This window comes from Pelodiscus sinensis, chromosome 5 (genome assembly GCF_052426305.1).
Source record: "Pelodiscus sinensis isolate ZL-2025 chromosome 5, ASM5242630v1, whole genome shotgun sequence".
NCBI lineage: Eukaryota > Metazoa > Chordata > Testudines > Trionychidae > Pelodiscus > Pelodiscus sinensis.
The window spans coordinates 55,393,729-55,407,998 of record NC_143056.1 but is presented as its reverse complement, the minus strand read 5'-3'; the positions used below and the strand labels follow the sequence as shown (position 1 = coordinate 55,407,998).

Here is a 14,270-nt window from a genome sequence, read left to right as displayed (position 1 = left end):
CAGCTTCAATAGACTGCTTTAATGTAATGTGAATACTCTGCTGAGACTGGTGAAATGAGGGGGGAGACTATGGGCAAGGGGCACCAGGAATACTGCAGACATATGGTGGTGTAACAATCAAAACAAAGGAAATTAATTCTGCCATATATCACAGCACGGAATCAAAAGCAGCTGGGAGCATATAGGGATTCAGTATCTGAATGGAGATGAGAGACGACAAGGCAAAGCGAAGCACTAGGTCCAAAAGAAATGTTTCATGTGAATGAATTTATATTGAAATATTGCAAAACGACTCCTCATAAACAACTGTACTTTTTTCCTACTTGTGCAAGAAGCCCAGGAGAGAACGAAAAGCTACACAGAGCTTAAGAACATAGAGCTGTGTACTCATCATTTGGCCTTATCTGCTCCTATCCCAGTTGTTCTGCAGCATTCATTAATTTTATCTGCCTAGTATTTTGCCATTGGAGATTTTCAAATGCACAGCTGTAGATTAGATTCTCAGAGATTTGAAATCCTGGTCTCACTGAAGTCAATGAGAATTATGCCAATGACTTCTGTGAAGCCAGGATTTCACCCCCTGGATTAAAAAAAAAAGCCCCGTGCACTTTGATTACTAATCATAACTCCTTTGATTCACAAGGAAAAAGGAATTTATGCTTTGCCATATTTGGGTCAGACAAATGACCCAATCAAATCTCAAGTCTGGTACCCTGGCTCTGGCACTGGGCCATGTGACAGATGAAGGAGACTTCCTGAGCTATAATATATCTAGTCAGCATACACTGCATGTGTTTCATTAAAACAACGGTCTTTATGGAGCAAGTCAATTTTTCCTCAATGAAAACTTGCTTTCAATTCATGTTGAATTTGTCATTACCGTAGTCACTGTACTTTATTTGAATCTTTAAAACATAAGGTGTAGTTAAAATGTAATATGGCAAATAATATTTAGTCCTTTATATTATTCTTTGTCCAAAGCATTTTTGAAAGGTTTTCTTACTTTAATGAATAAGGAATCTTAGTATGGGACATAATTAGAACCCAAGTTAGATCTGCTTATAGGACTAACAAAACTTACTCCGGTGAGTCCAGATAATAAAATCAGATACAAGTCCATTGCAGTCAATGGATCTGTGCCAGTTTACTCCATCTGAAGATTTGGGCTATGGACTTTGGACAAATTTCAAAGTTTAAGTTTAGCTTTCTTCAAGAGCTGGGGAAATAATTCATAATCCTTTTACTTGCTGAACTGTGACTCTAACGGCAAATTGTCTGTAAACTGACCACAGTTCACTCTCATTAGATGAAGTGCTCAGATATTACAGTAATGGGTGCTAAGTGCCATAGATGTATTTACAATTCAAAATTATTTGCTAGGTAATTTTTGGTAATAATTCTAGGTTGCTCCTGTGTTCATGAGCAATTCATTGTGAGCACCTTGTACTAAAATTTTAGCTATTTTGACTGTATACAGGGCACAGACTATTCCCTAACTAAATGAGTGTAACTCTTAGATTCAGGCTTCTAGTGAAAATACATACATTTAGGTGTTTAAAAATAGGAATGTTCACTTAAAATACTCCCAAGAGTATTTCTGCTACTAAACTCACTTGCTGAAATATTAATTTGAGCTGTAAAGCCTGGCAAAGTAAACTCTAATATGAATACGTGTTTACATTTTAAAACTTCTTTGTATTCTTCACTCATTGCTCTATGTGTTTCTATTGCCAAATTGCACTGCGTATATGGCAATTTCCAGCTGCAAGAGCACACTTTTGACTCTTTGTGGCACATTGACATAACTCAAGATTTCTAGGGTACTGTAGGCATCTGTCTGTATAGGCACTGTGCCATCTTAGCACCTTATGGATTTCATGCAATTGAGTTTGACAGGTACAACCCCCCCCCCAATACAATTGGTCATACATGGCACCCTTTTAAGCAGTTTCAGCAGAGTTCAGTGTCTCACAAGGCATGAAAAAGAAGCTGCCTTTTCACTGAGGGCAATTTGGAAAGGTAAGGTGGGAAAGCTTGCATTGCCACTGACTAAACTGTCCTCGCAATTATCCAGTGAGTACCCTTTTGGGAAGTCTGTCATTTTAACATTACAGGGGTGGGAGAAAAGGTGCACCCAGTGTGATTTTGAAGATAAGCTGCTTGGCTTTTGAAGGGACTTAGACTGAATGAAGACACAAAAGAGCTTTTTTCTTAATATTCATGTCATGCTGATTGATGTTAGGAATGAGTGTGTACAATAAGGGGAGAATATTCAGCCAAATGTTCATTGCATGAGAGAGAAAATGTAGGTGAAAGCAGATGACCTAGATGATTTTTATGAATAAAAGATATAATCTGATGCAATCATTTCATTAATACACACATGGCACCAAATGAAAACACAGCAGAGCAGATGGCTAGGAGAAGTCTTAGATGGTTGTTTTCAGTTTAGCAGCTAACTACTTAGCCTTTATGGATTAGTAGGGGCTGCACCCCCTGCTCGCTATGCTCCCCAAGCCCCTTTCTCAGGGGGTTAGGTAGCTGGCCTGGAGAGAGGGGGCAGCAACAGGCTGGGGGCAGGAGGTGAGGGAAGGGGCAGGAGTGGGCTGAGGGTAGATGTCTGGCCAGGGGGAGGATGCAGAAGCAGGCTGGGGGTAGGTGTCTGGCTGGGGGGGCAGGGTCTTGGCAGAAGGGGTGAGGAGACTGGGGTGGGGGTGTTAGGCTTGGCTAGCAGAGGGGACCCAGCCCCAGCAACTCCTCCCTTATGGCACAGCCCCTCCCAGGGTGCAAAGCAGGAGCTAGAGCTGAAGCTGAAGCAGCTCATGTCTGGAGGGATGACACCAAGGCTGGACACAGCAAGTGGCTGAGAGCGGAGGTAGAGGCAGGAAGTGGCATGAAGATGCAGATGATGTGCTGGCGTCACTCTGTCGTTCTGCAGGACATTTTTTTATATGTAGCAAGAGAGATCAGAAAAGAAGTGCTACTGCTGCATAAAAGTAAAACTGAAAAACCTCATCAGCTATCCCAGCTCTGAAGTCCAATTACAAAGCATAATGAGTGCAAAAATAGGTATGTTTGATAAAGTTCTCTTTTTTCCACACTCTTAATAACTTGTAGCTGTGTAAAAAGGGTCTGTCGCTGCATATAGTTAATGTATATCTCTGGGGTGTCTGAAGCTTAACAATATCAATGAAAATATTGATTTCATGTAAAAGGGAAATGTAAGTCTCCATGGCTTCTTGGAATCTTAATAAAGTATTAATCTGTTTGCTGTCAGATCCATGTTTCTGTAGCTGCACATAAATAGAGATAAAAGTAGTCCATGGGACCGTATTTTTTTAAAAAAGTAAATATTTCAGGATTCATTGACCTAGGTTCACTGATGTTTCTCATTACCACTGGAAACAGTAGTGGGGTTAGATAACTTATACAAGTAGCTGGTTGCAGCACCTGAAATCTGGAGCTTTCCCCAGCAGAGATTATAGCAATTTGAGAGACGCTCCAATGCAGTTGTTCTCAACCAGGGTGTCACCAGGGGAGCATTCACCCCCCAGAGTGCCTCCAGTTGGTCACATAAGGAATCAGCATTCCTCTGCTGGTCAGTGTCTCAGCCTCTGTTGCAGGTCTTCTTTTGGCTCAGACCTGCATCCCGCCCTTCCTGGCCATGGTGCCCTTTCCTCTTCAGACCACCCTCGGTCAGTGTCCCTGCACTCTGGGGTCCTCCACTCTCAGAGCAACCCCAATTCCCCTATGCCCACCTTGCCTTCATGTCCTGCTGCTAGTCATCATCTAGCCCCTGACCTCAAGGGCAAACTGCCATCTGAAATGGCCATTCATCTTAGGCAAGGGGGTGTGGTCCTGCTTCCTTTTCCTATCCTGGCTGTTTCCCTGCAGCCCTAGTACACTCAAGCCTTGCCTCAGGCACTGCAGCCTGGGAGTGAGGCCAGGCCAGAGCTCCCCTGCTCTGCCTGCCTTTCCCCAGCCCTGATCTAAGTCAAGAAGCCTCCAGCTTCCCTGGCAGCAAGATCCTGCCTGCTCTCTGGCTAGATCAAGAGTGAGTTGTCTTCGCCATCCAGGAGCTCTTATTTATACAGCCCCAAATGGGCTCTATTTGGCTGTTTCTGCCTTAGCTGTCGGCTCTGCTCCCTCAGTCCTCTCTCAGGACTGGGTTTTAACCCTTAAAGGACCAGTGCAGGGCAGCTGCCCCATCACAGAAGGCCAGTGCAAGGCACACACTGGATACATGTATTCCTTGGGGTAGGCAGAAGTCTTTGAGAGAGTACTTGACTCAGTGTTTCTCAGCCTGGGGGTTGCAGGATAGGTTTGGAGGTGCCACAAGTACTGGCCTGGCATCAGTAGGTGACAAACAGGGCAATTACCCAGGTACCAGTGCAACAGAGGGAGGGATGTGTCTTATGATGCTAAATTATATGCTTCTACCCTGCCACCTTCAGCCAAGGCTCACAAGTGAAAAACAGGCTTTAGGATCACACTGAAATGTGAGTTCCCTATATATATTCCAATTCATTTATTTGTACTTATTGGCTACGTCTAGACTGGCATGATTTTCTGGAAATGCTTTTAACGGAAAAGTTTTGCATTAAAAGCATTTTTGGAAAAGAGCGTCTAGATTGGCACAGACGCTTTTCTGCAAAAAAGCCCAGTTCGCCATTTTCGCGCTCGGGGCTTTTTTGTGGAAAACAAATCTGAGCTGTCTACGCTGGCCCTTTTGTGCAAAAGGACTTTTGCCCAAACGGGAGCAGCATGAGATCGTCAGTGCTTTTGCAGAAATTCAAGCGGCCAGTGTAGACAGCTGTAGACAGCTGGCAAGACAGTGTAGACAGCTGGCAAGTTTTTCCGGAAAAGCAGCTGATTTTCCGGAAAAACTGGCCAGTCTAGACACAGCCATATAGTAAAAATGAGAAGGTAAGCAATATTTCAGTGGGAGTGTGTTATGACACTTCTGTATTTTCATCTCTGTGTAAGCAAGTAGTTTAAGTGCAATGAAACTTGGGGTACACAAGACAAATCAGACTCTTGATTGGAAAGGTTGAAAACTACTACACTAATATATGACTCCCAATAAGTCATCTGCATGCTGATCACATTCATGTCATCTTTCCTATCCCATGTTACCTACATTGGAGTGTCAGAGGCTGTGTCATAGGAGCTGCATGTGCTAGCTATATAACCTACTGTGGTCATCCCAGCACTGGAAGAAAACTCAGGTTGCTTTCTAGAACCTTTGCAATACCAGTACAGAGCAAAGCAGCTGGATTTATCTGAGAAGGAATCTGGCCTATAGCTTCTTAGAGACAGATTAACCTCAGTTTGGCATTTAAACTGAGGAAACATACAATCTCACTCTCCAAACCTAATCCAAAATCCATCCAATCTATATTTTTATTATTTATTTTTAACATTCATATTGCAGTACCATGAGCTCCAAACATACATAGGCTTTGACATACCATTATTTTGTAGGGGTTGCTTGAGCTACCTTCAGAAACAGAGTAGAGTTTGTACTGACTTTTGCTTTCCTCTATAAAACCATATAATTGTTTCTAAAGAAGTATGTTACTTTTTTACTCTTTGTATTCAATTAACAAAATATTACACAGGGCACATCTGATCCTGCTGGAAACCAATATTGCTGCTTCATTAAGAAACTGTTTTTGTAAGTCAGGGGATAAAGCTTTGTTAATCCTAGCAGCTTGTGAATGAAATGTAGGGTGATTTACTAACAGGAGTGCCACAGCCAGCATAACATAGATCTCTAGCATTCTGGGCAGCCTGTTAGGCTGAAGATCCTGGCTCCACCACAAGCTGATGTATTCAGAGGATTGGTACAAAACCTAAGCCAATGACTGCAGAAACTGGAATTTTCTCTGCTTACAATTATTCTTCCCCAATGGTCTCTAGAGATGATGATTAATTTGACTAATTATTTAGTGAAACAGATGATTTATCAAATGACTCTATATTTGATTATTTCTGCTATGTATGTGGTTAATTGTAGGAATATAAATATTTGTTTTTAATGTATATGTTTCAGTGTCACACCTAAACACTGTCATTTGTTTATTTTGTGGCAGTACTGAAAAGCCACAATTGAGATCTATGCTTCAGAACACCAGGTGGTATAGAATATGAGACACGGTCTGACATGCCAAGCTACTGTGAACTTCCAGAAGCTTACACTTTAAAACAAATGGCATGAAAACTTTGTCTTTCCAACAAGGGTGGAATTACTTTCCCTAAATTAGCTTGGCCTAAGGTGCAAGATGGAGAATATTCATTCCCAAGGCTAAAGTCCAATGTCTTGCAAGTGAAAATGGGCCTCATATAGCACTGGAAAAGAGACATTCCTTGCTTTATTGTGGGATACAGAACTTCATACACTAGGCTCCTAGTTATTGGACCTTTACAATTATTGATATCAAATGTTATTTTAGATAACTTTGCAAGATTTATAGCATTTATTTAGGCTGTTTTCTCTTTCTGAGGTGCATACAGTTGGATACTACATTAAGTAAAGTTGGTTAAGACAGTGCACAATATGTTGACCATGCATTTGAATTCCAAATGGCTGATCAATTTGATCATGTGCTCCTTTGCATTTTTTTATTAGTGCCCACTCATACAAATGGGTTTTTGTCCACATGAATGTTTGGTGAATTGCTATTCTTTATATAAATACCATATTTGTCCTTGCAAAAGGATTTCTCTCTTCTTGTCTTTGACAGTCTGGACTCTGGCCTGACTGACTTTCGCTCTGCTGTTTGGTAAGCCTGTATAGCAAAACAAATCACTGGCATTCTATTATTAATTACTAATAATTATTACTTAATTTCCACACATTGACACTTCCTCTGTAGATGTGGACTGGCTCCTATGCTTTCTTTCATGTATCTTCAGTTTCATCCTGAGGCAGTTAGCTATTGGTGTAGTTAATTAACTAGTTGATTTGTTTTAACAAGCAAAGCCAGAGTTGATTTTTGATAGTTCTGTTGCTGGACCTAATAACACCTTTTCACAAATATGTTCAGAAGTTACACAGTATACCAACTGAAAGGGAGTGTGAGGTATAGGCATCAGAGTGCATGCAGCTCAAGGGGATAAAAAACTCATGTTTAGTCACTCTGCCTACTGCATTATTTCCCAATTTTATTTGGCCACGGAACCCTTTTAAACTCAAAAACATTTTGTGGAGCCCCTAATAACAGTCTTATATATGGAGCTGAAAAAGTAAACCACAAATAAGTAAGGATAATAATAAACAAATGCTAAACAAGGTCATTAGAACAACATTTAGTTTAATTGCACATATTTAAAAACAAAAATCACAGTTAACGTGTACAAAAAATAAAGCTCAACTAATATGCATTATATTGGCAGTTTTCAATGCGAAGAGTGTTTTTTCTTTTCTTGGCAAATTCTTTGTATATTTGGTTTAATACTGGAACGTTGGATTTGCATATCTAGCACAGCATTCAGTCGATTTCTGTATTTCATTTTTGTTGTTGAGTAATTCGAGAACCCAGTTTTGCACAAGTATGTGCTGGTGAAGGGTAACAACTGATGAATTGCATGTCTTGATAACGCTGAATATTCTTGACATAAGCCATCCCAAAATGTAATCAGAGAAACTTGTTTACATTTTGTATTAATTGGCCATCTGAAGCGAACACAAATGAAAATTGTTTTCGATAAAATTCATAGATGCTTAAATATTAATTATTATTTTAAAAAATCATAACATGTTATTGTAATGGAATTTTCTCACAGAACCCTTATTTTCACTTTGCAGAGCCTCGGCATTCCATGGAACACCATTTGGGAAACACTGGTCTACCGATTCCAAATAACAGAGAAACCCAGTTGGTTCAGATTATTGAATGTTTCATCACAGAAACCCAATTTTCTGCTAGAGGAAATCTGCCTATTTCTGTGCAATCAAGAGTATTCACTGTTCCTCATTTGTTATTGTTCTTCTAGTTTTAAAAAAGTTTTGCTTGTCCACTCAGGGAACAGAACCAATATCATGTGACTTAGGTGATCAATTAAACATCCCCAAATTACAGCAAACTGTGAATAGCTGAAGATTTACAATCTACTTTTGGATTTCATCCCAGTTACTCATCAAATATTTAAAGTCATTTACAGAACTAAGGAATGGTTCCTAAAAGAATCAGAAACCAAACAAAAGACCCAATTATTTCCAGTGAATAGTATGACCAGCTTTATGACGAAGGCTGTCTGGTGTTTATTGGTGTAGATATAAAATTAGTACCATGAAATTCTCTGAAATACTTCATAACTAGATTTTCTGTGAAATGTGGGTTAAATAATGCAAAATAGAGTGTTGTGATGTTAAGATTTACCTAGCGGGTATGGAAAAATAAGTAACATGATTGGATTCATCACTTGAGTGTAAGGCAGTCAACTCAAACTCTTGCCAATTAAATCTTTGTAAACCTCTCGTGTTATCTCCTGTTCTTAATGTATATACAAAATTTAAATAGTTAAGAAGATAAAAATATTCTATGGTAATAATTTATATGGATTAATTCCAATATAAGCATTCATCTGGGAAACTATGCATAATTTTAGATGATTCGCATATAATTTGGTGTCACCACTGATAATTATGTGTATGCAGGGTTGCACATATATCTTGGGAAATGCTGCATATGTAAATTTCAGTTCTTGTGGCCTATGAATATTTATAATAATGATGTAAAATGAGGGAGAACTAAACCCTACATATTAATTCCATTGTCTTCCAAGACTGAGAGACAAAAATGTATAAAATGAGTGCTATACAATGCTGCCATTGTGCAAGATACAGAAAACATTCCCATACTTTGAGATACTATCCAATCATACCAATAGCTAAAGTACATTGCTACCTGGAAGCCAGGTGCTGACATCCTGAATTACTTCCCCCTCCCGGAATCATTTCACAGTCACATCTGAACACAACATTTAAAATTAACACCCACCATTGAAACTATTTCCTGTGCTGAACTGAGCACTGTGCTTGAACAGCGACTATGCTTTCTTTGTGGGGGGGTGACCTAACCCACTTCCCTTGTGGCTGCATTACTCATTAGCTCCGCTGTTATCTCTGACTGGTGGAATGGCAATGAATATTCACTGCCCGTGCTTGGGGTATTTCCTCTGCCTGCCGCACATGCATCTATGAAATCAATGGCCTGCGAGCGAAGAGAAGCACACAGAGGGAAATGGATACAACACAGCTTCGGGACAGCTGTATTAAAATAGGCTTGGCATATCCAGAGAGGAGATGTGCTGGAAATGAGAAGGAGCAAGGGGAACTCACGGGGGAGGGGACCACTCCCTGCGAAGCAAGCTTTCCCCCGGGGGGGGGGGGGGGCAGAGGAGGGGGAATCCTGGTGGCATCTAATTGCACGCTGTGCTTCTAAGGGCGCATTAACTCCAGTCCATTACCTGTGTGCTTAGTGGAGCCGTTTTAATCCCAGGGTGGCTGGATAAGCCCCCTGTCCCGCCTGCCCAGGGCTAGCTGCTCGCGGCGGGCTTCCCCAGGGAGCTCAGATGATCCGGGATGCCCGGGTGGCAATGTGACTCTCTGCCCAGAGCCGGGCAGTTCTTCCCCCAGTGCCAGTGATTTGTGTCTGTTGCCCTCCCTAAGACCCGCAGAAATCCCAGCGCCGCTGCTGGCTGCTCTCCCCCAGCGGGCTGTGACGCAAGCAGAGACTACTTAAAGGCCGATTAGAGGCGGCAAGACATTGCAGCCAGCCTCCCTCCCTGCCCATGCACAGCCCGGGCGCGGGGGGTCCAGGCCGAGCGCAGCCGCGGGAGGTGCCCGGCGAGGCGGACGTGCTGCAGGGCTGCGCTCACAGCCCTCCAGCCCCGCAGGCCGAGCCGCCTGCCCGGACCTTGCTCCCCTTGGCTCGGGGGAAGGAGAGGGGGGGGGCTAGAAGCAGAGAGCGGCCGCGCTGCCCAAGTCTTTGTCTCCGGATGAACAGCGATGGGGGAATGGACCATCCTAGAGAGACTCCTGGAGGCGGCTGTGCAGCAGCACTCGACTATGATAGGGAGGTGAGCGGGGCAGGCGAGGGACCCAGCCTAAGCCGGTCTGTGCGGGGCGAGCCGGGCAGAGCAGCTGGTCTTTTCCTCTGCCATGTGCCCGGGCCCAAGGGGGAGGCGCTGTCCTAAGGAGCCCTGTGCCGGGGCTGGCCGAAGGGGAAAATGCTCCCAACTGGAGCAAACTTCAGCCATCAAGCGTCTCCAGCTCCTCCGGCTGCCTGGGGAGTAGATCAGGAAGTTGTCCCCGCCCGGGGCTCTTCTGGAGAAGCGTTTGAATGCGGCTCCTGTGGGGTGGGTCGGGGGAGGGGGGCAGGGAGGGTGATATTGACAGCGATCTGCGCCTGGGGAAAGTCAGGTTCAGCTAGTCACCCCTTGGTCCGAGGGTCTTGTATGGGTTGGCTGTTGCAGTGCTGTGTGTGTGTGTGTGTGTGTGTGTGTGTGTGTGTGTGTGTGTGTGTGTGTGTGTGTGTGTGTGTGTGTGTGTTACAGTGTAGCCTGGCTCACGCAGGACAAGCTTCGTGCGGGCACTTTCCGTGTAGCCTAACCCCAAATCCTTTGCCACTTGCATGGCGAGCTCTGTGCACATGGACGATCAGCACCGGACAGCTCCCCGCGAGTAGTCCCAGCCCTGCTGCTGTCTGCGGTGGTTCCGGGAAGCGCCGGCGTGCACTGAGGAACTTTTCTCTTGCAGAATCCTGCTGACCGTGGTGGTGATCTTCCGGATACTCATCGTGGCCATCGTGGGAGAAACGGTGTACGATGACGAGCAAACCATGTTTGTGTGCAACACGCTGCAGCCAGGCTGCAACCAGGCGTGTTACGACCAGGCATTCCCGATTTCGCACATCAGGTACTGGGTGTTCCAGATCATCATGGTCTGCACGCCCAGCCTCTGCTTTATCACCTACTCTGTGCACCAGTCTGCTAAGCAGCGCGAGAGGAGATACTCCACTGTCTTCCTCGCCTTGGACAGGGACCAGGACTCAATGAAACGCGAGGACAGCAAGAAGATCAAGAACACCATTGTCAACGGAGTGCTGCAGAACACCGAGAACTCCACCAAGGAAGCCGAGCCGGACTGCTTGGAGGTGAAGGAAATCCCCAACCCCGCCCTCCGAACGACAAAGTCAAAGATGAGGCGGCAGGAAGGCATCTCCAGGTTTTACATCATCCAGGTAGTTTTCCGAAATGCCCTGGAGATCGGATTCCTAGTGGGACAATATTTCCTGTATGGATTCAACGTCCCTTCCATGTATGAATGTGATAGGTACCCCTGCATTAAAGAAGTGGAGTGCTATGTCTCCAGACCCACGGAGAAGACTGTCTTCTTGGTGTTCATGTTTGCAGTGAGTGGGATTTGTGTGGTGCTCAATTTGGCAGAACTGAATCACTTGGGCTGGAGAAAGATTAAAATGGCAGTGAGAGGAGTACAAGCGAAAAGGAAATCCATATACGAAATCAGAAACAAGGACTTGCCAAGAATGAGCGTGCCGAACTTTGGCAGGACTCAGTCGAGTGACTCAGCCTATGTGTGAGGCTGTGACAGAACTGAAACACTCTGCCAGGTGGAACTGACCCAGACATTAGGGAAAGGTACATTGCTGAGGCAAGCATTTTAGCAAACCACCAAGAAAGCCACTAAGGTATTGGGACTGCACTTACTGAACTAGGTGCAAAATGCAGTGCTAAGTAAAAGACTGAAGGAAAAGCTGTAAAACCATGCTTGATCTGGCCTTACAGTACAGTTACTGTTTTCTAATGATCCAATATTATCTCTTGAATGGAGTAGTTTTTTGGTCATCATTAAGATGAGATTACAGGCCGGACTGTCTGATTTATTGTTGTAATCGCATGTAGAATGATTATAGCTAAAAAAATTACAAGGATGCTGTTTTCCGGGGTATGTACAGGGGAATTCTGTAATATACAATTGCAAGCACATTTTCAAAGGAGGTTAATTGCACTGGTAAGCACCTGACCAGAAGCCCAGCCAATAGGTCTGTGCACTTGCATCCTCAAGGATGTCTGGTGTTATTTTGTCTGTCCCAGCCACAGAGTTTATTGCTGGTGTATATTATTAGCTATTTTCTAACATCATTTTGTACAACAATTACACAACACAATCATGCTGAACATAATTTTGCCATTTTTGTTTGCCTGTCTGTTCACACCAGTGACCTTAATCATCTTATGCTAGTTGGGAATCTACCAAATTTGTCAGTATGTTTTCAAAACTTATCCTGATGTGTATAAATAAGATGGAACTAATTAACGTAAGTAACCTATGGTCATCTGGCAAATATACCAAAGGAACAGAGTTTGTTGCTTTTAACTGTGAATATGTCATCTTCTCTCTGCTCTTATTCATATAAGTGCCATATTTGCAACATCTAACTCTGTTTTTAGTCAAAGAATTGTCCAGGGGTACCAACTGGAGTAACGTGGTTTTATACTCTCCTTTATTTATTTTATGCTATTTGTATAGTCATGGCAATGGTGTAAAAAGCAGCTGGTAATTCTATTGATAAATAAAGTACTTGCCTTTTTTTTGTAAAACAGAGACCATTGCTCTTTTTGTTTTAATAATATGCATGTCTATAAACATATGAGATCAAAATATAAACTCCTCTGGAATTAGTGTTCAGGTATTCAAAGTATCCCATTCATGGTTTTAGCACTAATTGATAGAAAGATGGGAAATTAAGACTGTCAGATACAGCTGAATTGCTCAGTAAGCTACCTCTGTGCCTTTAGCCCATATTCAAATAAGTGGGATTCTTTCCATTGACTTCAGTGAGCACTGGCTCAGACCCTTAGCTGGTTGCCAAGGCCACTCTGTGAATTCCCCAATCTGTCCATTGGCCTACATCTAAAACAATTACATGCCTTCACCATGAAGTCCAAAGGATAGCCTCAGCAAACTGCCAGAGTTCCACAGGCCCTTAGTTGGTTCAAGAGCTACACTTGTCCAGTCTCAACAACTTAATATCAAGCCATTCGGTGGGTCACAAACAAATATTTGTTAATGATGGTTTTGATGGTGTGTAAAGAGAAACTTGCCTTAATTTATCTGTCAAGGACCTGATCCAGGTCTTTCAAAAATGGTGTATGAGACAGAAGTTGAATATTGCAGGTGGGTTTTCAGTAGATTTTACTGTATTTTTGGCTAACGACTATCCAAATAGCTGGGCTTGCCTCTTGGCTTACACTAGATACCCTAATCATTTTGCTTGTAGTTGTGCTTTATTAGTGTTATCAATGTTTTAAATTATATCATGCTTTCTTCATTCTGAATATTACCACCTTCCTCTGTGGATTTTTTACTTCAAGCTATGAAACATTACCAATATACAATGTTGTTTTAAATATGCTTTTACCATTTTCCTCACCTTAGAAACACAGCTTTAAAATTTGATTATGAAAAACCCAACATTTCCTTTCTTGACTGTTTTGTTGCTATTTAGATGCATAATTATATTATTATTTAATTGCCTATTAACTATAAAAACATAAATCCTATTTTTAGAAAGGCAATTTAAGAGCTAAAATCTCCCTCTGCAATATAACAAGCTTCTAAAGATTATTGACACACACAAATACACTCCAGGCAAATCTGATTTTCAAGTCATAAACTACTGGAATGTCCTGTGAAGTCTCCTTTGAATAGATTTCGAAGGGAAAATGCTCTGTGACAATAATGACAAGCATGATTTTAATGTGAAAGAAATGGGAGGTTGTGCACAAAAAGGCTTGATCCAAAGCCCATTAAAGTTGACAAAGTCTCCTACTGACTTCAGTGGGCATTGGACCAAATTCAAAATGATTACTATTGTACAGAAACACTAGTGTTAGGTATCTGTATAGTTTCCCAGTATTATTTATATCAATATCATGTCTAGAAGCCTGTCCATGATGACTATAATAAGAGCAATGTGAGTGAATTAATTTACTCCAATCATTTGCTATTGGAACTACATAATTTGTTAACTAAATCAGATTGATGTATAACTATATGTTTAAAAGGGGAAACATGCCAGTAAACTGAAATAGAATGGCTTATGAGCATAAGCTGCCGTATGTGTCTGCAGACACATGAATTAACATTTTTATTCATAAAACCCACAATCTTCAAAACTTCTGCAATAATAAAATTGTAAAAAAAAGGACATTGTATTTTAGAAACAAAATGGTGGTAA

General features: G+C 42.3%; 1 protein-coding gene across 1 annotated transcript; it reads left to right on the top strand.

The window, feature by feature from the left end:
• The first annotated feature begins 9,775 nt into the window (after positions 1–9,775).
• On the top strand, positions 9,776–12,602 carry GJD2 (gap junction protein delta 2). Its single transcript, XM_006123266.5, has 2 exons — positions 9,776–10,086; positions 10,766–12,602. Exons 1-2 carry the CDS (start codon positions 10,016–10,018, stop codon positions 11,607–11,609), a joined length of 915 nt encoding a protein of 304 aa, XP_006123328.1. The 5' UTR covers positions 9,776–10,015; the 3' UTR covers positions 11,610–12,602.
• The last annotated feature ends 1,668 nt before the right edge of the window (positions 12,603–14,270 follow it).

Excerpts from the sequence above, each read along its gene's own strand:
- GJD2 (XM_006123266.5), top strand. The coding sequence starts at position 10,016 with ATGGGGGAATGGACCATCCTAGAGAGACTCCTGGAGGCGGCTGTGCAG. Across the intron at positions 10,087-10,765 it reads CACTCGACTATGATAGGGAG|AATCCTGCTGACCGTGGTGG; the intron begins GTGAGCGGGGCA and ends TTTCTCTTGCAG.